General features: G+C 37.4%; 1 protein-coding gene across 8 annotated transcripts in view; it reads left to right on the forward strand.

Annotated features, from left to right (window-relative positions):
• Positions 1-24,618, forward strand: part of CMC1 (C-X9-C motif containing 1) — a 76,852-nt gene that overhangs the window by 24,638 nt on the left and 27,596 nt on the right. For 5 of the 8 annotated variants that reach the window (XM_060022075.1, XM_060022074.2, XM_060022071.1 and 2 more), the window contains one exon: positions 11,979-12,119. The exons of the other annotated variants lie outside the window; for them this stretch is intronic. In XM_060022075.1, the coding sequence (XP_059878058.1) occupies positions 11,979-12,119 (141 nt within the window). The remainder of the gene's footprint in view (positions 1-11,978; positions 12,120-24,618) is intronic. 8 annotated transcript variants of the gene reach the window in all.

Genomic DNA, 24,618 nt, shown 5'->3' on the forward strand with positions numbered 1-24,618 from the left:
TGTGAGAGTACCCTAATGAATATCAATTTCAGCCAGGTTGCTATATTCTTACTAGTTCTCTCTTCATTATAAGTTTTAACCAGCTTCTCTGATCCCTTCATTATCTATATGTACACTATTGGGTTTTTACTCTACACTGATTTAGTCTGCATTGCACATTTCACCTTATGTTTAAACACACTTAAAATTTGTCTTAAGTAGTGGATAATGTTTAGAATGTTTCATTGTTATAGCCCCTGATACTTCTAAAATTTAACTTTTATCTATAATTACAAGATTCTAATTCTACAGTTAATTTTTATGAAGTCATGGTAACCTTGCCATTTCCATATAATGAAAATTATAACCTGAAACAAGAAAGTCTCAGCTTTTGGGTGACAGTTAAGCAGTGTTTGTAGTAAACTGGTGTCAACTTGAGAATCTTTGTCTTTATAAAATAGATTTTTTTTGTTTCCTTTTGAAGAGAAAAAGAATGCTCATCACTTTTTCCTTTATAGCTTAGTTTTGATTTGATGAATAAAGATGGCTTGACTTGGGGATTAGATACAGAATTGAGAATCTGGATCTCACTACTACATAAACTTTCACAAGATTATAAACTCTGTTGGTAAAGCATACATCAAAAGAAAGGCAGTTGAACAATGGATTTAAATAGAAAACTTCATAATGTTCTTTTGCCAGTGGTATTAGTGGCAGTGAGTAGAGCCACTAAAATAAACGACCAAAGTAACACAATGAATGCTGAATACGCTGGGAATGGTACAGAAGAAAAATTCTAGAATGGCCACCACCTCCCAAAAGCCAAAACAGAAGTCCCCTTCCATCAAGTGTGATGGTGGAATCATTGCTTTTTCTTGAATCGGGGACTTACCAATGTGTAGTGTTTTAGGAGGATGGTTTGATGACCTCTGGAGGCTACTTCCCGCTCTGTGACTTTTCCCATGTGTTTGACTCTTCACTAATTTAATGATTTATATTTTCTATGTTAGTAATATTTTAAAAAATATTGTTTGTTCATACATAATGGTAAAGTATGCATTCTAGTGCTATAAATTTTTTTTTCTGGAAATAGAGACTTCATAAGAAAAAGAGTCACCGAATTGCTGTGTTTTGTAAAAATTCATTGTATTTCTTTGCTTTTTTGAAATGCATAATTGGCATTTGATATAACATCTCTATGCTGAGTAAAGAAGTTTGCCTTAAAAATAGTAAGAACCTTTTTTTCTTTTTGTTATGACAGATCAAGACCAGAAAAGTACTTTGACATCAGGGGTGGCCTGGAACTTTCTTTAACCTGGATATATTCTCCAACTCATTCCTTTCATCCCTTGGGCCTTCTTTTATCATATTTCAATGTTTCTTTTGTATCATTGTTTTCTGTGGCAGTCTTTTTGATCTACTGGCCAATAGGTAGGATTGGTTCTAAAGGAATTGTATAAAGTATAAGGAAGCATGGATTGTTTATTTGACACATCATAGAACTGTCGTTAAATAACACAGAAGCTTGATAAAATGCCTGCCGTCTTTATCAGTCACACACAACTGAAATATGTTATATTTTGCTAAATTCCAAAGATGGATGAATTAACACAAAAAGAAATTCAAATTAAGAATGCTTAGGATATTCTTTTTTTTTTTTGCGGTTCGCAGGCCTCTCACTGTTGTGGCTTCTCCCATTGCAGAGCACAGGCTCTGGATGCGCAGGCTCAGCGGCCATGGCTCACGGGCCCAGCCACTCCGCAGCATGTGGAATCTTCCTGGACCAGGGCACGAACCCGTGTCCCCTGCATCGGCAGGCGGACTCTCAACCACTGTGCCACCGGGGAAGCCCCAGGATCTTCTTTAGTATATTTGCAGGCAGAGAACTATCAAGACATCATTAAAACAAATTGGAGGGCTGCAGACTGTAAATGGTCAAAGTAATCAATCTTCTATCCAACTCTGTTACTTGAACCTGCCCAGAGCTTTTCATTTGTTGTTTGAATTGTACGTGTATTATCACATGTATTTTTGCCATTTAACCGGTTCACCAATGTTAAGTTACACTGATGTAGAGATTCAACACATCTTTAGACTGGTTTGGATATGTTAGGAGGATAATATATAAAATCACAAAATATGAGTATCTTTTATGTATAAGAGTATGTTATATATTCTAAGAAATATAAAGAGATTTAAGGCACAAGTCCTCTTCTTTGGACCTACACTGGTCTGTGTCAGGGTCCGCAAGACCACCCCTGAGTTCGGTGATTTCCTACAAAGACTCAGTACTAAGCATATAGTCATACTGATGGCTAAGATTTATTAGAGCAAAACCAGCAAAGGGAAGAGGCACATGGGACGAAGTCCAGGTGCAAGCTTCCTAGAGTTCTCTCCTGGTAGAGCCACTCAGCGTGAGTTTAATTCCACCATGGTTGAATTGTGACAACGTGTGAAATGTCTCCGGGGGAACTTGTTAGAGACTCGGTCCTCAGACTTTTAACTGGGAGTCAGTCAATGTGGCAGCCTCTGCATAATATGTACCAAAATTCCAGACTCCCAGAAGGAAAGCATGTGTTGAACTCAAACCACGTGGTTTACCCAGACAGTTTAGGCGCAGTGAGCAGCTCTCATCAATTAGGGAATGGTGGGAATGCTTCCCAAATCCAGGTTCTGACACCAGCTAAGGGCCAGCCTTGTAAGCAGGCCTGTCTAAGGAGAGCGGTGTCAGGCCTGCCATGGTAACTCTTTTCTGCACATGGACACAGTAAAAGTTATTATGTATTTAATAACTTTATAATACTTAATTAAATAATTGTGTTCAGTCAAAGTTATTATGTATGTCTGTTGGGCTGATGTCATGCCAGTGGCATCACAGACCTCTGTCACAAGTACAGCTGAATGATTTTTAAAACTGAACAAAGTATATGATATGGTCATTGCTCATTGACTTAGTAGTTCTCAGTTACATTTATTAATTCACACTTCTGTTGTAGGACTTAATGATTGTCTTGACTTATTGGTATTGTTTCTGAATAATGGCAATTTTGTAATAAAATTATCTGTAATTGGACATTAGTACTCCTCTTGAATAAAATGGCTAGTTCTTCTTTCACAAAGAAAGGTGCAGTATGTTTTAGTTTTAGAAGTTAAGTTAAATTTTTTTTTGAATTTTATTTATTTTTTTTATACAGCAGGTTCTTATTTGTTATCCATTTTATACATATTAGTGTATATATGTCAATCCCAATTTCCCAGTTCATCACCCACCCACCCCACTTTCAGCTAAATCTTTAATTGACTAAATTAGCAGGGAATATTGTCAGAGCAGATGAATCTAGTGTTTTTAACAACTGATTTATGCAACTCATCTCTGAAGGTATAAGAGTGAAAAGTCTACATTTGAACACAAAACCAAAAAATTACATGGCTTGAAACTTAGAAGTATTTGTTAAAATGAGTAAATATTATTAATAAAAATGTGAGTTATAACTTCTATCAGTATTAACAAGTTTGTATTATTTTCCTAGTTTCCTAGCTATTCGACTTTCAATTATTTTGCTACTGTAATAGACTTAAATCCTTTCATCTTATGAGCAATTAATCCAAAACTAAGTGTCATCTTTAAACAGTACCATGCCCTTGTATGTAAAATCTGAGTACGAGATCACACTTCATTTAAGCTATCTGATGATCCTTGAGTTGTGATTGGGATTCTAATCAGAGTCTGTAACTGGTAAACTTCTTGCAAATACACACAAATAGTTATATTTTTACTAAATACATTCTTAGAGAAATCTTGTATGTCTGCGGAAAATAAAGGGGAAGTTTGGTTTGTACAGAACCCTGGAATGCACTAGATTGGTAGGTTTAGAACTATTTAAAAAATAATCAGTTCTTTTTGGGATGGGGCTAGAATTTGTTTCAAACTGTAATGTCTAAAACAGATAAAAGCAGTATTTTTGTGTGTATTATTACAAGTTACTGATTTTGTTACATTTACAGAGTCAGTATATGAAAACAATTATTTTCAGGAAGCAAATTTGAAATCAGATGTTATAACAGTTGTTGCCTAGTATGTATCTCCCAGTTAATTTTTGTGGTTCAGTTTTTTGAGGGATGCAAAATATAGAGTAAATCCTAAATCACATAAGGAAGTAGTTCTAAATAGTAATGATTTCTTATGATTTACTCAGATTTTCAGAGTATTGTTCAATTAAATAGATATAATAGAAAAATTTCGTTCTGAGGCCCATAAACAAGTTTTTCTGGCATCATATTTTACTATATTGGCTGTCTCCAAAGTGTTAGCATTTGATAATACTATTTGCATATGTTTTAGTGTTGGTCAATTATTACATGACTAAAAATATATTTTTACAAAGCCAAAACGGAATTTTCAGATTCTCTTAGGCACTTGAATGGACCCTTAGGGTTATATGGAATGTGGTCATTCAAAAACATTTACTGAGTATTTCCCACTTAGTAGTCACCATTATATGAACAGTAAATAAAACAGACAAAGACATTTGCCATGATAGCCCTTAGGTTTCAGGGAAGGAGGGAGATAAATATTGTAAGTAAATATAAGTGACCTGCAGAATAATAAAGTTGGGTAAGGCAGTGGGGAGGGTGCTGGTGTTAGAAGGGGCTGCAGTTTTTTGTTTGTTGTTTTTTGTGGTACGCGGGCCTCTCACTGTTGTGGCCTCTCCCGCTGCGGAGCACAGGCTCCGGACGTGTAGGCTCAGCGGCCGTGGCTCACGGGCCCAGCCTCTCCGCGGCATGTGGGATCTTCCCGGACCGGGGCACGAACCTGCGTCCCCTGCATCGGCAGGCGGCCTCTCAACCACTGCACCACCAGGGAATCCCCGGGGCTGCAGTTTTTAGTAGGTGGTCAGCATGGGTCTCACTAAGATGGTGACATTTGAACAGAATTCTTGTAGGAGGTGAAGGAGTGAGATGTGCAGTATCTCTGGGAGGAATGATGTGAACAGGAGTAGCACGTGAAAAGATGCTGAGGCACTGGATGCGGCTGGCATGTTTGAGGAGCACCAGAAAGGTCCCTGTGGTTAGGGTGGGATGAGTGAGGAGGAGAGCGGGAAGTGAGTGTTCAGGAGGGTGACAGTGGATAGAATCAGGGTCTTGTGGGCACTGAGGAGCCAAATGAAAGGTAGTAATGGCTTAGAGCAGTGGAAGGAGACGGGGTCTGATCTGCAATGTGCTAGCATCACTCGCCACTGCGTTAAGAGTAGATGGGATGGGGCAAGGGCAGACCAGGGACGCCAGTTTAGGGATGTTACTGTGATGGTCCACCTGATAGAGGGTGGTGAAGTGGAGGGGTGGTAATGGTGGAGATGGTGAGACTGAGCACACCCAGGGTGTATTTTGAAGACAGAGTTAAGAGAGAAAAAGACGACTCCCTGTTTCTTGTCCTGAGCAAGTAATGGATGGAGTTGTGCTTAACAGAGACGGAGAAGGCTGTGTGTGGAGAAATTTTATTCTTTTATTTTAGTTTTTGGCGATCGATAGATCAGGAGTCTAGTTCTGGACGTGAACTTTGAGGTGTCTGGTAGACGTCTAAGTTTGAAGCCACTGTATTGGACGGTAATAAAAATTTGTCATTGTTTTCAAGGGAAACAAAGGAAGCGAATGTTTATCCAATTGTGGTGGTTCTGGTATTTTTCTAATATTTTTGTGTAAGTGTCAATTCTCTTGGTGTGTGTTTGATGCACGTCGATTTGGACAGTGATAAAGACTGACATTTTTGTTCCTTGGTTTTAAGGTTCTACCTGGACCACTTTCATTCCAGAATTAATTCATGATTACATTGATTTGTTAATTCATCAAACTGTCCTTCAGTACTGCTGGCTGTAGTATCTGGTGCTGGGTACCTGGTCTCACACCACAGTGAAGAGGCTAAATTAGCCATTTGTGTCAAAATGATGTGTGGTCAAAGGCAGCAAATACCATTTCTCTGTGCCGACTCTGATGAGTTGGAAGTGGCTGCCCAGCACACCGGTGCTGTGTCAGACATGAGTGGTGGATTTGGTAGGTGATGATATGCTTTGTCTAGTACTTGTCCTTTTGGCCTACGTGCTAGTTTATTTGTAGTTAACTGCTTTTTAGTTACGGATCTTGTTTGCTGTGTATTATTTATCCCTGCCTTCACCTAGATTAAAAAGTTACTTTCTTCCAATAACTTAAGCAGTTTTTATTATTCACTTCGTTTTCTGGGAACACCTCTAATGCTGTTTTCTGTAACACTCTTTTTGGGGGCTGTAGCCCTAACATATATACACTGTAGACCATTCACTCATTAAAAATGTGGTCATACTCACATAGCATAATAATTTGAGGTACATGTTGAACTTAAATGTTTATTTTTATAATTTACAAAACGACAATGAGGTATCACCTCACACCGGTCGGAATGGCCATTATCAAAAAATCTACAAACAATAAATGCTGGAGAGGGTGTGGAGAGAAGGGAACCCTCTTGCACTGTTGGTGGGAATGTAAATTGATACAGCCACTATGGAGAACAGTATGGAGGTTCCTAGAAAAACTAAAACTAGAATTACCATATAACCCAGCAGTCCCACTACTGGTTACATACCCAGAGAAAACCATAATTCAAAAAGACACATGCACCCCAACGTTCATTGCAGCATTATTTATGATAGCCAGGTCATGGAAGCAACCTAAATGCCCATCGACAGATGAATGGATAAAGATGTGGTACATATATACAATGGAATATTACTCAGCCGTAAAAAGGAATGAAATTGGGTCATGTGTAGAGATGTGGATGGACGTAGAGACTGTCATACAGAGTGAAGTAAGTCAGAGAGAGAAAAACAAATATCGTATATTAACACGTACATGTGGAATCTAGAAAAATGGTACAGATGAACCTGTTTGTGAGGCAGAAGTAGAGAACAAACATATGGACACCAAGTGGGTAAGGGGGGGCAGGATGAATTGGGAGATTGGGATTGACATATATACACTAATATGTATAAAATAGATAACTAATAAGAACCTGCTGTATAACACAGGGAGCTCTACTCAATGCTCTGTGGTAACCTAAATGGGAAGGAAATCTGAAAAAGAGGGGATATATGTATACATACAGCTGATTCACTTCGCTGTACAGTAGAAACTAACACAACATTGTGAAACAACTATACCCCAATTAAAAAAAAAAACAGTACTTTTTGATGTTTAGTTTTTAGTGAAATTGAAAGTCTTCTTGATTTTTATTAACCTTGTTAATCATATGAAAAATACACTCAAAATATTATGTGGTAATTACTAGTTGATTTTATGAAGGATCATTAACAAATCTGAACACGTTCATAATGCTGAGTTTAAAAAAGCATGATATAAAATTGTATACCTAGTATTATACTAATTATAACAAAATGATAGATTCATATAGAAAAAAAATACATTCAAAATTTAATAATAAGGGGCTTCCCTGGTGGCGCAGTGGTTGAGAGTCCTCCTGCTGATGCAGAGGACACGGGATCGTGCCCTGATCCAGGGAGATCCCACATGCTGTGGAGCGGCTGGGCCCGTGAGCCATGGCCGCTGAGCCTGCGCGTCTGGAGCCTGTGCTCTGTGATGGGAGAAACCACAACAGTGAGAGGCCCGCGTACCGCAAAAAAAAAAAAAAAAAAATTAATACTTGGAAATGTGGGAAGGAAAAAGGTGGATCATAGGTTATTTGTTTTCCTACGTGTAGTTTTTTTTCATATTCTCCAAAATGAAAACATTACTTTTTTTTTTTTAAAGGGATATGGGAGGAAGAGTGTGGATTGTGGGTGATTTTTTTTATTTTTATAGATTGTTCTTCATAATGAACATATAAGAATCATGTTATATTTTATACAACAAAACTATAAATATAGAAAAAGTAAATTTTTCTGTATGTTATATTCTATAAACATAATAGAAAGAAAGATCACAAACTAGGAAAATATTTCTAACATGTGACAAAGATTTGATATCCTTAGTATATAAATATTTACTATCTGTAAGGAATCAGTGAATATCCAGTTTAAAAAATGAGCAAAGGACACAAAGTTTCTTCCTGATAAATTACATATTATTAAGTATATTATTAAACATGCTCTCACTTTCAGTGGGTTAATTGCAAACCACACCCAGTATTACTATATGTAACCTGTAAACTTGATATGATTTAAAAATTCATAATGGAGACTTTCTGCTTCTGACCTGGCCTACTAGCTCTTATCACACACATCCTTCTGTAGAAAAATAAATATTAAAGACAACTACCTGAAGGCATTGGAGGGTAAGCAAAAGCAGATGGAAATCAGAGGAGAGTCAAACATTGAAGGAAGGGAGTAGGACTGGGTGACTCTCTGCCCTGTAGGGTGGCTGAGACTCTGACCAAAACAAAAACAAAAACATGTTGGTCTTGATGGTTTGAAGAACCAAGCACAGGGTTTGGTGTAACTGCAGGCCCTGGCAAGTTTGTATTTATACATGGAGGGAAGGGGAAGAGCATAAATCCCAACAAGGATCAAGCCAGAGAAGAGGAGCATCAAATTCTGTGCATAAACCCTGGCTCAGTCCATGTATGTGGCACACGACAGGTAGCTTAGTTAAGGCTAAAAGAACTGAACCAAAATTTGAGCTGCTATCCACTATACATTGCCAGGGAGACAGGCTTCTGCATTTGAGTTCAGCAAAGAAAATTGACTGCCTAAGGGAAAAAGGAAAAAAAATTCTTGAGAAACAACAGAATCCAGACTTTTTACATGATATCATTCACAATATTCATGATCAATGCCAAATTATTCAGTGTACACAGAAACAGGAAAATATGACCCATTCTTAAAATAAAATTATCAGAGGCTAACTTCAAGATTACTAAGATGTTGGAATTAGCAGGCAAGGATTTTATCTCAGACATTGTAATTGTTTAAGAATGTAAAGGAAAATATGATTGCAATGAATACAAAGACAAGAAATCGTAAGAGAATCTGAAACAATAAAAAAGACCCAAATCAAACTTCTAGAACTGAAAATATACAATATCTGGTGTAAAAACTTTAGAATAAAAATGGCAGAAGGAGTCATGAATCTAGAGATAGATCAATAGAAATAGTCAATCTAAAGAACAGAGAAGAAAAGATTGAAAATGAACAGAATTGCAGGGACCTGTAGGAAAATATCATAAAGATAGTAACCTTTACGTAATTGGAATTGCATACCTACCAGAATGGCTACCATGAAAACACTGATAGCATTCACTAAACATACACCTGCCTGCTGACCCGGCAACTCTACCCAGAAGAAATGAAACTGATGTTTCATTTCTGTACAATTAATACTTATAGTAGCTTATTCAAATAGCCAAAAATTAAAAATAACCTAGGTATCTTTCCAAAGGAGAAGGGATAGACTGTGGTATACTCATGCAGTGGATACTAGTCAGCAGTAAAATGGAATAAACTAGTGTTATAGTGTTAATAGCAGAGATGAATCTCAAAACTGTCTCTCTGGGTGGAATGTAAATATGAAAGAAATAGAGTACATACTTATAAAAAATATTATATTTTAGAACAGGCAACATTTACATGGTGCTCTAGAATAGGCTGCACTAATCCAAACGATGGTGGCACTGTTGGGGTGCTAGTGGGACAGGTAGTGATTGGAAAGGGACTTTAAAGGAACTTTCTGGAATGATTTTAATGTTCTGTATTTTGATTTGTGTTGCACAGGTGTATGCTTTTGTTGAGTGCTTATTTAAGATTTGTTTATTTCACTGTATATAAATGTCATCTAATAAGAAAAAGTAAATATAGAACTCTAATCATGTGCATAATAAAGTATTTGTGGGTAAGAAAACGTATATGATGTATAATGTTGATGAGGCTTTGGAGAACCAGGTATTTACACTGCTGGCTTGGAATATAGATGAGCATGATGTCAGGAAAGGGGTTTGTGAGTATTTTAAATAATTAACAAAAATTCATAAATGTGGCTATTGCTTCACCTAGCAACTCTATTGGTAGGAATGTGTCGTAAGGAAATTATCAGAGATGTGACATAGCATTGTATATAATATAAAATATTGTCAAAAACTTAGATGTCAACAGAATCTGGTTTTAAAAATTATGGTACTAGAAATGATGATATACACAAATTTGTGATAATAATGATGCATTACTGATATGAGAGACTAGCATAATGTATCATTTTCACCCAGGGTTGTTGGTCTTCAGTGGTCAAATCCTTCCCTCTGCTTGTCTCTCTTTTATTGGAGCACAGCCATGGCCATTTACCTAGGTGTTGCCTGTGGCTGCTCTCATGCTGCTATAGTAGATGTGAGTAGTTGCAGCAGAGACAACATAGCTCACAAAGCCTAAAATATTCACCATATACCTCTTTACTGAAAAAATTTCCTGATCCCTAGTTTAATTAAATTAAGTTTTTAAAAAACACAGAAGAGCTTACCAAAATTAACTAATTCCATAAATTCTTATGGGCACTTACTGTGTACCTAGCACTGTTCTGTGTACATAAGCATGACTGAAACCAAGTCAGTCTGCATCCTTATGGAGTTTAAGTATGGTAGGGGGAAAGTTACGAAATAAATGTTTAAACCAAAATTATGACTAATAGTATGGAGAGAGAGAGCTATGAAGAAATGTTAACAGAAGTTGTTTCTGAGTGTTGGGTATATTGGTGATTTAAAATATCAAATGTAACAAATATCCATACCTTTGGATATACTACTGTGAAAAATTTGAACTGTTTGTTTTTCTCTTATTTTGGCCTCAACAGACCATATTGTTGAATGTATTAAGGAACTCTCTGTTAGTACCCTGTGATTTTCAGAGTGGGCCTATTTGTCCAGTGCCTCAGTGATAAAGGCTTCATGCGAGTTCTTCTGTGTTATCTTTTCCTTCCATATCTTCCCTGGTCAGATCTATTTAGATGATGAAATTCAACTCATCACATTCTTACAGTGGAGCCTCTGCTCTGCCCTGCTGATTGAAGTGCATTTGATCTTCATCTGTCACATAGGCCAGATCAGTGGTCCTCAACCCCTGCTGTACATCAGAATTATCTGGGAATCTTTTTTAAAATACCAATGCACAGGTTTCTCTCTTCACAGAAAGGTGTTAGTATTTTTTTTTTTTTAAGCTCCCAAGGTGATTTCAATGTGCAGCCAAGGTTGAGAAACAGGGATTAGCCAAAGGCACAGACTTGTCCCTTAAAGCAGCGTATAGTAATTAGCCATATGGGTTTTACTCCATTCTCAGGTCATTTTGAATATACTAAAATTACCTACTTCACTGCCTGGGGTACTCTTTTTCGTATTAACTATATATGTTTTGGTTGTTCTGTTGTTGTAGCTATTCTTAGTTTTTGTGTGTATGTTTTCTATTTCCTGAATCTTTATTTCCCTTACTTCCATCATGGAGGTCGAGCCCCAAATTATGTAGGCCAGCATTCAAATTCTTTTCCAGAGTGCCAAAGATTCTTAGCAAACTCATCTTAGGAAGTGATAAACCCAAGTATACTTTTGCAGTCTTCAACCCCTATCCCCTTTTATCCTGTAAATTACATGGCTACCCCCTTTCCCTCTTTCCTGTTAAGAAAGTCGCTAACCTCATGGCACACAAACTTCACCCTACGTAATGGTCCCTCCTCTGTGTTTCATCAGCATAGTCTTTGGTTTGTCAAATTGCAAATCTAGATTCTAATCTACGTGAGCAGAGATTTGATTTGTGGTTGTCTCAGATCCCTGAATTCATAGGATATCATGTGAGTAATTAGTTTACAACTTCAGTTAAGACACTTATTGTGACTTGGAGATGTGGTCCTTAACCAACCTGTGCCTGTCCTCTGCCCTCCCCACTGTGGTGGTCCTGGCCCTGAGCACAGCAGGTGAGGAGCCCCCAGTGATGCCCTGCTGCCTTGTGTGACGACACATTTACACTCAAAAACGTCTACAGGAGGAGCTTCAAGATGGCGGAGGAGTAAGACGTGGAGATCACCTTCCTCCCCACAGTTACATCAGAAATACATCTACACGTGGAACACCTCCTACAGAACACCTGCTGAACGCTGGCAGAAGACCTCAGACCTCCCAAAAGGCAAGAAACTCCCCACGTACCTGGGTAGGGCAAAAGAAAAAAGAAAAAACAGACAAAAGAATAGGGACGGGACCTGCGCCAGTGGGAGGGAGCTGTGAAGGAGGAAAGTTTCTGCACACTACGAAGCCCCTTCACTGGTGGAGACAGGGTGGTGGTGGGGAAACTTGGGAGCCACGGAGGAGAGCTCAGCAACAGGGGGGCAAAGGGCAAAGCAGAGAGATTCCTGCACAGAGGATCAGTGCCGACCAGCACTCAGCAGCCCGAGAGGCTTGTCTGCTCACCTGCTGGGACGGGTGGGGGCTGGGAGCTGAGGCTCTCGCTTTGGTCAGATCCCAGGGAGAGGACTGGGGTTGGCTGTGTGAACACAGCCTGATGGGGGCTAGTGCGCCACAGGTAGCCGGAAGGGAGTCCGGGTAAAGGTCTGGGACTGCCAAAGAGGCGAGAGACTTCTTCTTGCCTCTTTGTTTCCTGGTGCGCGAGGAGAGGAGATTAAGAGCACTGCTTAAAGGAGCTCCAGACACTGGAGTGAGCCGCGGCTATCAACGTGGACCCCAGGGACGGGCATGAGACGCTAAGGCTGCTGCTGCAGCCACCAAGAAGCCTGTGTGCGAGCACAGGTCACTATCCACACCTCCCCTCCCAGGAGCCTGTGCAGCTTGCCACAGCCAGGGTCCTGTGATCCAGGGACAACTTCCCTGGGAGAACACACGGCATGCCTCAGGCTGGTGCAATGTCATGGTGACCTCTGCTGCCGCAGGCTCGCCCCGCACTCTGTACCCTCCCTCCCCACAGCCTGAGTGAGCCAGAGCCCCCGAAGCAGCTGCTCCTTTCACCCTGTCCTGTGAGCAAAGAACAGACGCCCTCAGGTGACCTAAGTGCAGAGGCAGGGCCAAATCCAAAGCTGAATCCCAGGAGCTGTGCGAACAAAGAAGAGGAAGGGAAATTTCTCCCAGCAGCCTCAGGAGCAGCGGATTAAATCTCCACAGTCAACTTGATGTACCTAGCATCTGTGGAATACCTGAATAGACAACGAATCATCCCAAATTGAGGAGGTGGACTTTGGGAGCAATGATATATGTGTGTGTGTATATATATATATATATATATTTTTTCCCCCTTTTTCTGTTTTTGTGAATGTGTATGCATATGCTTCTGTGTATGATTTTGTCTGTATAACTTTGCTTTCACCATTTGTTCTAGTGTTCTGTCTGTCCTTTTTTTTTTTTCAGTATACTTTTCAGCGCTTGTTACCATTGGTGGATTTGTTTTTTAGTTTGGTTGTTCTTTCTTACTTTGTTTTTTATTAATTACTTAAAAAATTTTTTTAAATAATTATTTTGTGTTTTATTTTAATAACTTATTTTATTTTACCTCTTTTCTTTCTTTCTTTTTCTTCCTTTCTTTGTTTCTTTTCTCTTTCTCTTTCCTTCCTTTCTTTCTCTTTCTTTTCTTTCTTTCTTTCTTCGTTTCTTTCTTCCTTCCTTCCTTTCTTCCTTTCTTCCTTCCTTCCTTTCTTCCTTCCTTCCTTTCTTCCTTCCTTTCTTTTCTTTCTTCCTTCCTTCCTTCCTCTCTTTTTCTTTCTTTCTTTGTTTCTTTGTTCGTTTCTTCCTTCCGTTCTTCCTTCCTTCCTTTCTTTCTTTCTTTCTCCCTCCTTTGTTTGTTTGTTTGTTTTGTTTGTTTGTTTCTTTCTTTCCCTTCCTCCCTCCCTCCCTTCCTTCCTTTCTCTCCTTTGCCGTGTGGATGAAAGGCTCTTGGTGCTCCAGCTAGGCGCCAGGGCTGTGCCTCTGAGGTGGGAGAGCCAAGTTCAGAACATTGGTCCCCCAGAGACCTACCAGCTCCACGTAATATCAAGTGGCGAAAATCTCCCAGAGATCTCCATCCCAACGCCAAAACTCAGCTCCACTCAATGACCAGCAAGCTATACTGCTGGACACCGTATGCCAAACAACTAGCAAGACAGGAACATAACCCCACCCATTAGCAGAGAGTCTGCCTAAAATCATAATAAGGTCACAGACACCCCAAAAATCACCACCAGACATGAACCAGCCCACCAGAGAGACAAGATCCAGCCTCATCCACCAGAACACAGACACTAGTCCCCTACACCAGGAAGCCTACACAACCCACTGAACCAACTTTACCCACTGGGGGCAGACACAAAAAACAACGGGAACTACGAACCTGCAGCCTGTGAAAACAAGACCCCAAACACAGTAAGTTAAGCAAAATGAGAAGACAGAGAAACATACAGCAGATGAAGGAGCAAGGAAAAAACCCACCAGACCTAACAAATGAAGAGGAAATAGGCAGTCTACCTGAAAAAGAATTCAGAATAATGATAGTAAAGATGATCCAATATCTTGGAAATAGAATGGAAAAAATACAAGAAACGTTTTAATAAGGACCTAGAAGAACTAAAGAGAAAACAAACATTCATGAACAGCACAATAACTGAAATCAAAAATTCTCTAGAAGGAATGCATAGCAGAATAGCTGAGGCAGAAGAACGGATAAGTGACCTGGAAGGTAAAATAGTGGAAATAACTACTGCAGAGCAGAATAAAGAAAAAAGAATGAAAAGAATTGAGGACAGTCTCAGAGACCTCTGGGACAATATTCAATGCACCAACATTCGAATTATAGGGGTCCCAGAAGAAGAAGAGAAAAAGAAAGGGACTGAGGAAATATTTGAAGAGATTATAGTTGAAAACTTCCCTAATATGGGAAAGGAAATAGTCAAGTCCAGGAAGTACAGAGAGTCCCATATAGGATAAATCCAAGAAGAAACACGCCAAGACACGTATTAATCAAACTACCAAAAATTAAATACAAAGAAAGCATATTAAAAGCAGCAAGGGAAAAACAACAAATAACATGCAAGGGAATCCCCATAAAGTTAACAGCTGATCTTTCAGCAGAAACTCTGCAAGCCAGGAGGGACGGGCAGGACATATTTAAAGTGATGAAGTAGAAAAACCTGCAACCAAGATAACTCTACCAAGCAAGGATCTCATTCAGATTTGATGGAGAAATTAAAACCTTTACAGACAAGCAAAAGCTGAGAAAATTCAGCACAACCAAACCAGCTTGTATTACAACAAATGCTAAAGGAGCTTCTCTAGGCAGGAAACAAAAGAGAAGGTAAAGACCTAATGTAACAAACCCAAAACAATTAAGAAAATGATAATAGGAACATACATATCAATAATTAGCTTAAATGTAAATGGATTACATGCTCCAACCAAAAGACATAGACTGGCTGAACGGATAGAAAGACAAGACCCATATGTATGGTGTCTTCAAGAGACCAATTTCAGACCCAGGAACATGTACAGACTGAAAGTGAGGGGATGGAAAAAGATATTCTGTGCAAATGAAATCAAAAGAAAGCTGGAGTAGCAATTCTCATTTCAGACAAAATATACTTTAAAACAAAGACTATTACAAGAGACAAAGAAGGACACTACATAATGATCTAGGGATCAGTCCAAGAAGAAAATAAAACAGTTGTAAATATTTATGCACCCAGCATAGGAGCACCTCAGCACATAAGGCAGATTCTAATAGCAATAAAAGCACAATCGACAGTAACACAATAATAGTAGGGGACTTTAACACCCCACTTTCACCAATGGACAGATTATCCAAAATGAAGATAAATAAGGAAACACAAGCTTTACATGATACATTAAACAAGATGGACTTAATTGATATTTATAGGACACACCATCCAAAATCAACAGAATACACTTTATTCTCAAGTGCTCATGGAACATTCTCCAGGGTAGATCATATATTGGGTCACAGATTAAGCCTCGGTAAATTTAAGAAGATTGAAATCATATCAAGGATCTTTTCTGACCACAATGCTATGAGACTAGATAACAATTACAGGAAAAAATCTGTTAAAAATACAAACACATGGATGCTAAACAGTACACTACTTAATAACCAAGAGATCACTGAAAAAATAAAAGAGGAAATCAAAAAATACCTAAACACAAATGACAATGAATACACAATGACCCAAAACCTATGGGATGCAACAAAAGCAGTTCTAAGAGGGAAGTTTATAGCAATACAATCCTACCTTAACAAACAAGAAATGTCTCAAATAAACAACCTAACCTTACACCTAAAGCAATTAGAGAAAGAAGAAAAAAACCCCAAAGTTAGCAGAAGGAAAGAAATCATAAAGATCAGATCAGAAATAAATGAAAAAGAAATGAAGGAAACGACAGCAAGGATCAGTAAAACTAAAAACTGGTTGTTTGAGAAGATAAACAAAATTGATAAACCATTAGCCAGACTCATCAAGAAAAAAAGGGAGAAGACTCAAATCAATAGAATTAGAAATGAAAAATGAGAAGTAACAACTGACACTGCAGAAATACAAAGGATCATGAGAGATTACTACAAGCAACTCTGTGCCAATAAAATGGACAACCTGGAAGAAATGGACAAATTCTTAGAAAAGCACAAACTTCCAAGACTGACTCAGGAAGAAATAGAAAATATGAACAGACCAATCATGACAGATTACTACAAGCAACTCTATGCCAATAAAATGGACAACCTGGACGAAATGGACAAATTCTTAGAAAAGAACAACCTTCCAAGACTGAACCAGGAAGAAATAGAAGATATGAACAGACCAATCACAAGCACTGAAATGGAAACTGTGATTAAAAATCTTCCAACAAACAAAAGCCCAGGACCAGAGGGCTTCACAGGTGAATTCTATCAAACACTTAGAGAAGAGCTAACACCTATCCTTCTCAAACTCTTCCAAAATATCACAGAGGGAGGAATACTCCAAAACTCATTCTTCGAGGCCACCATCACCCTGATACCAAAACCAGACAAAGATGTCACAAAGAAAGAAAACTACAGGTCAATATCACTGATGAACATAGATGCAAAAATCCTCAACAAAATACTAGCAAACAGAATCCAACAGCACATTAAAAGGATCATACAATATGATCAGGTGGGGTTTATCCCAGGAATGCAAGGATTCTTCAATATACACAAATCAATCTATGTGATACACCATACTAACAAATTGAAGGAGAAAAACCATATGATCATCTCAATAGATGCAAAGAAAGCTTTCGAAAAAATTCAGCACCCATTTATGATAAAAGCTCTCCAGAAAGTAGGCATAGAGGGGACTTACCTCAACCTAATGAAGGCCATGTATGCCAAACCCACAGCCAACATCATCCTCAGTGGTGAAAAACTGAAACCATTTCCACTAAGATCAGGAACAAGACAAGGTTGCCCACTCTCACCACTCTTATTCAACACAGTTTTGGAAGATTTAGCCACAGCAATCAGAGAAGAAAAAGAAATAAAAGGAATCCAAATCGGAAAAGAAGTAAAGCTGTCACTGTTTGCAGGTGATATGATAGTATACATAGAGAATCCTAAAGATGCTACCAGAAAACTACTAAAGCTAATCAATGAATTTGGTAAAGTAGCACGATACAAAATTAACGCAGAGAAATCTCTGGCGTTCCTCTACACTAATGATGAAAAGTCTGAAAGTGCAATTAAGAAAACACTCCCATTTACCATTGCAACAAAAAGAATAAAATACCTAGGAATAAACCTACCTAAGGAGACAAAAGACCTGTATGCAGAAAATTATAAGACACTGATGAAAGAAATTAAAGATGATACAAATAGATGGAGAGATATACCATGTTCTTGGATTGGAAGAATCAACATTGTGAAAATGACTGTACTACCCAAAGCAATCTACAGATTCAATACAATCCCTGTCAAACTACCACTGGCATTTTTCACAGAACTAGAACAAAAAATTTCACAATTTGTATGGAAACACAAAAGACCCTGAAAGCCAAAGCCATCTTGCGAAAGAAAAGTGGAGCTGGAGGAATCAGGCTCCCTGCCTTCAGACTAGACTACAAAGCTACAGTAGTCAAGACTGTATGGTACCGGCACAAAAACAGAAATATAGATAAATAGAACAGGATAGAAAGCTCAGAGATAAACCCACGCACATATGGTCACCTTGTCTTTGATAAAGGAGGCAAGAATATACAATGGAGAAAAGACAGCCTCTTCAATAAGTGGTGCTGGGAAAACTGGACAGCTACATGTAAAAGAATGAAAATAGAACAGTCCCTAACACCATATACAAAAATAAACTCAAAATGGATTAAAGACCTAAATGTGAGGCCAGACACTATCAAACTCTTAGAGGAAAACATAGGCAGAACACTCTATTTTTGACCCAACTCCTAGAGAAATGGAAATAAAAACAGAAATAAACAAATGGAACCTAATGAAACTTCAAAGCTTTTGCACAGCAAAGGCAACCGTAAACAAGTCGAAAAGACAACCCTCAGAATGGGAGAAAATATTTGCAAATGAAGCAAGTGACAGAGGATTAATCTCCAAAATTTACAAGCAGCTCATGCAGCTCAATAGCAAAAAAACAAACAACGCAATACAAAAATGGGCAGAAGATTTAAATAGATATTTCTCCAAAGAATATATACAGATTACCAACAAACACATGAAACAATGCTGAACGTCATTAATCATTAGAGAAATGCAAATCAAAACTACAATGCAATATCACCTCACACCTGTTAGTATGGGCATCATCAAAAAATCTAGAAACAATAAATGCTGGAGAGGGTGTGGAAATAAGGGAACCCTTTTGCACTGTTGGTGGGAATGTAAATTGATACAGCCACTATGGAGAACAGTATGGAGGTTCCTTAAAAAACTAAAAGTAGAACTACCATATGACCCAGGAATCCCACTACTGGGCATATACCATGAGCAAAACATAATTCAAAAAGAGTCATGTACCACAGTGTTCATTGCAGCTCTATTTACAATAGCCAGGACATGGAAGCAACCTAAGTGTCCTGGCGACAGATGAATGGTTACAGAAGATGTGGCACATATATACAATGGAATGTTACTTAGCCATAAAAAGAAATGAAACTGAGTTATTTGTAGTGAGGTGGATGGACCTAGAGTCTGTCATACAGAGTGAAGTAAGTCAGAAAGAGAAAAACACATACCATGTGCTAAACACATATATATGGAATCTAAAAACAAAAGGTCATGAAGAACCCACGGGCAAGGCGGGAATAAAGACACAGACCTACTAGAGAGTGGACTTGAGGTTACGGGGAAGGGGAAGGGTAAGCTGGGACAAAGAGAGTGGGAGTGTATATATGGACATATATACAGTACCAAATGTAAAATAGATAGCTAGTGGGAAGCAGTCACATAGCACAGGGAGATCAGCTTGGTGCTTTGTGACCAGATAGAAAGGTGGGATAGGGAGGGTGGGAGGGAGACACAAGATGGAGAGGAGATATGGGGATATATGTATATGTATAACTGATTCACTTTGTTATAAAACAGAAACTAACACACCATTGTGAAGCAATTATACTTCAATAAAAATATTTAAAAAAAACCCTGCAAATTGAGTTAAAATTTTGTTCTAGTTAGTATGTATTATAGAGTATATATACAAGCATGAGAGTTGGTCCTTTAAAAATCTTATTTGTATTAAAAAACACACATATATGACTTATCAAGTTATTACGTTATTATTGTAATCCTGTATATTGTCCAGTGAAACTCTCAGCTCATTCTGTTAACTCTGGTCATATATGTATATTAGACTTGTATATGCCCAGTTTCTGAGTTTCACTAAAACGAGGCTGAGTCCAATATACCGTTGTTGAGTTTTATAGGTTAGTTAGTGTCCATGGTAGGTAATATTCTTTTCACATTGATACAATGACTCTTTCTTTGGCTATGTCAGTATTTTGAGTGGGCCTATTTGAATATAAACACTTCTGCCTCACAATGCAGAGTCAGTTTAGATGGGCAGCTGGCAAACCTCTTCATGTTTTTGACCTTGAAGGAACGCTGGTTTTCCTATACACAGTGGTTTATACTGGGTAATTTATAGGATTAATTGTTATTGAGATTGGATTCTTCACCTTTTTCCCTACACATTTTAACGTGCGATTTTAATGAATGTAAAGTTATGCAAAGCATTCATGTTAAATAGACTTGTTAAGTATGTCTTTCCTATCTGCTATATGGTTCCTACTGAGAGTGTTAATATTCAAATATTCATTTATGATGGGGGTTATTCGGGAATATGCCTAATAAAAATATACCATATTCTTCATCTTCAAATTATCACTGTTAAAGAATACATTCCGTAATGATATTTTTCAGTAGTAGATGGAATATCTCAGTTTTCTTCTATTTCCCTTTCGTTTTAAAGGAAAAGTTCCAAGGTCATGGCATCTATAAACTGGTTAGGAACTGACGTATACTATGGAGTAAAAATTGAAGCTGAGTTGCCCTCTAGGGGTTCAGTTTTAACACAACACATTTTGAAATAAGTAATGAGATCTTTGGGGGAGGGGTCCGTCTGCTGAATGGGGTGTCTATTCATTTTCTGTGTCCTGTGACTAGTCAGAGTAAGCTGACTTCGCTAGTGAAAATGAGAATGTCCCCATTTTGTAACCTACAGGCAGTTTAATCAAACATCCTTTTTGGGATTTTTTGGTTTGCTTTTAAAGTCAGAGCATGTGTGCCAGACTAATCCAGCCATCAACGTACTTTCAAGAATTATTTGGTGATTGATCCACGAATTCTTTTCTGATACTCCTTTGCCTCCTCAGTGTCACCTCTTAAGCACTTTTAGGTCAGCTGCCTTCCCTCTTCTGCCCAGACCCAGTGCAGACCCTAGTGAAGTGGTTTAATTGTGAATCTTAATTCTCTCAGGATGTGATAATGAGATTTGAGTGGCATCTTTGTGGACTGGGTCTCCAGCCTAAATGGTGCCCAGCTTTATATTGCTTGAGGTCCAGTTCTCTTCGGACTCTGTCTCTGGCACAAAGTGCTCTACTGTGTAATTGTAGAGTTAGGCTCTTTACTGTTCAGAAAGAGGGAGCAGTTTTTTTTTCCATTTTTGAAAGTGTTAACTGAACTTGGACTTGAGTAAATGGTAAATATGGAGTTTATTTTGTGTGTAGATATTTAAATGTTCTGTATATTTCAGCACATTTGTATATCAAATATAAAAATTCACATGGTTATTGATATATTTTTAAAACGTTAGTGTGTATTGTGTGTGTGTGTGCATGTATGTTTTAATAATGCTCTTTGATTCCCTTTGGGAAGGGTGCTATAAAACTTTACTTCTTTAAATATATATTTTTCACCTCGTAGTTATATTGAGATTTGCCATTCTTTTTCTCATGGTTATGGAAAAACCTTGATTACTAACTGTCAGAACCTATATTTTATCATTAATTTGTAATTATTTTTAAAGTTCGGGTTTTATCTCTTTATTTAATACCTGAAAACTCATTGGATTTTGATATATATTAAAATATTAAATTGGCTGTGGTGTAGATTTGTGCTGTCCAGTTTAGTAGTCACTAGTCACAGGAGCTACTTCATTTTTCTTAGTGACACTACCCACACTTCACATGCTCACTAGCCACATGTGGACTGTGGCTGCCATACTGTATAATCCAGACACTAATCATCACCACCACTGCAGAAAGTTTTATGGGACAACAGCGGTATAGATATATGAATCATCTTCTTCAGTGTATTTTTTAAAACATCTTAATATTGGTAGTTCCCTGTGTAAAATGAACTGAAACATATAAACATTATATGCCTTTATATTTTCTTCTCTTTAATCAAAAGAATATTTTGGAAATAACTAATTGAAACGGATCACACATGAAATACTTTTACCTTTCTATTTATCTTAAAGATCAGCCTTTATTACAAGCTAAGTGATATCAAATGCTGTAATAAAAATTATGTATTTTTGAAATATGTAAATATATCTACTTTATCTCCATCTTGTGGTAGAAATATATGGAAATCCTGTTCTTAAGAATATAGTTAAACTGTATACATCTTTACACTGACTTACCCTGCTCTTTCTCATTACTGTAAATGAATTAAGTGTTTATTAACAAAGTTTTAGGTCTTATTCAAGGAGCCAGTTAAAAATAATTTTAGATTTTATAATTACTATTAAGGGGGAAATCCAGAACTACAGCTGCTATTCGAATATGTTGGAATATTAAAACAAAGAATACAAACATTTTAGTCATGGTTGAGAGAAAAACAAATACGAGAGCTTTAGCTGCTTATGTGCAGATGTAGTTTTTTTGTTGTTAAAGAGGATTATGGTAAATATGTTTCTGTGATAAATCTGTGAAGTTCCATGAATTGTTTCTTACTGCCACATAGTTTTTTTAAAAATACTTTTGATTTTTAAAGTTTCTAGTTTTTGAATGTACTCAGCGGTTTTGTGGATAATTATCATTGTAAAATTATTTTTGGAAGTAAATTTAAAAATGAGCATTAAAACAATTTGTAAACTATAGCATTCCATATAAATGCATAAAATTATCTTTTTAAATCCTAGTATGAAATATCAAAGGTTTAAGAACATACTTTTTTTTTTGCGGTACGCGGGCCTCTCACTGTTGTGGCCTCTCCCGTTGCGGAGCACAGGCTCCGGACGCGCAGGCTCAGTGGCCATGGCTCACGGGCCCAGCTGCTCCGCGGCATGTGGAATCTTCCCGGACCGGGGCACGAACCTGTGTCCCTGCATCGGCAGGCGGACTCTCAACCACTGTGCCACCAGGGAAGCCCTAGAACATACTTTTAAATCAGATTTATTTGAATCAGATTTATTTAAAATATTTTAAATTAAATAATTAAAAATATTTCTAAAAAAATTTTTTAACATTATATTTAACCTAATATTCTTAATTTTTATATTCTTTTAGCTTAAGTGTTTTTTTTTAGTTAACTAATATAATTTACAAAGCAACATTAATTTAGAGTTAAGTTTTTATATGGGAAAGTATGAATGCTCTAGGAATTCTGAAAGAAAATTTTAGTTAAATTCCAAGAATTTAGGAAGAATCTTATGCAACAAATAGACTTTGAAGCTAGGTTAGATTTAGATAGTTTTTTTTTTTTTTCTTTCTAAACTCCGTTTGTTTATCTTATTAACTATTAGGGAAGAAATAGCCTATAAACGGGTAACATCTAAATAACCTATTTAGAAGGTATCCCGAATAGGAGTTAAAACATGAAAGCTGAATACAATGTAGCATTTTTGGGGACAGTGACCAGAGATTAGCCTAATTATAAGACTAGCTTAGGACTCTGTTTTGGTGCTCCTTGAAAGCCTAGCAAAAAAGTCTAGACCTAATATAATAGAAAACAGGGATTTCCATGTAGCAAAGCTTTTTATTTAGGGAAATTCTGTGATCTTAGAAACTTAGCATTAGATGGAGCTTTTGAGGTTAACTAGTCCCAGTTCAGGAATCTTTCCAACAATATATGAGACTTTCCATTTTCAATAGCTCTGCCCCAATTCAGACTTCTATTATTTACCTCCTCCTGCATCTGATTGTTAGTTTTTTAGAAAACATCATTCTTTTAATAAAAATTATAAATTCTCAATTTATATAATGTAAGGAATATAGAAAGTATGAAACCCCCTCCACAAAATTACCCTAAATGTCAACATTCACAAATACAGGTATCTCTCTGTGAACATATATGGAAGGGATAACATAAAATACATGATTTTTAAAAGTTGAATTTAGCAAAACAAAACTAAACTGAAAGATTTGCTGAAGTTCAGGTAAAATTTTCTGGATTAAAAAATGTATTACTTCCAAATTTGCCTCAGATCTTAAGAAAAGATTATATAAAAACCATTCATAAACTTGAGTCATTGTGTTTTTTAAATTTCATATTCTAATTATGAACAGTATTGAAAATATTATTATACTCCCTCCACATCCTGACTTTTAGGGTCCTGGTTTTTGTAAGTTGTATTTTTACATGGTCTCAATTTATAATACTTCTTTTCTATAACTATGAATTCATTGTTCACCACATCTTCTCCTAGTTGTATTTCTTTGTTTTGATCCATTGCTTGATGGGCTGGATTTCATTGTCACATAGTTTATTTAAGAAGAATCTTTGGGTTCTAGAATCCTTACTATCATGTTTGGAAATGACTACTTGTTGCCTTATACGTGTGTGACATGTAGGGTGGGTGTAAAATTGTCGGGTCATGTTTTTCCCCTCAGAACTTTGCACATGTTGCATTCATGTTTTATGACATTGGATGTTGCTCTGGGAAGTCAGAGGCCAGCCTGACTTTGGTCCCCGCCCCACCTTGCAACCATCTTGCCATGGATGATTTGACTTTTTGTGTTTGGATAGTAGAAAAATTCTTTCTTTACCCCTGAGTTTGGCATCTCGGGTGTTTATTGCTCTGTATCAGTTCTTTCTGGAATATACTGTGTCCTTCTGCTTTGTAGATTCAATTCTTCATGTCAGAGAACTTTTCTTAAATTGTTATTTAAAATATCTTTTTTTCTTTTCCTTTTTTGAATTTTCTGCCTCTAAGATGCCA

This window comes from Delphinus delphis, chromosome 10, assembly GCF_949987515.2.
Source record: "Delphinus delphis chromosome 10, mDelDel1.2, whole genome shotgun sequence".
In the NCBI taxonomy this organism is placed as follows: domain Eukaryota; kingdom Metazoa; phylum Chordata; class Mammalia; order Artiodactyla; family Delphinidae; genus Delphinus; species Delphinus delphis.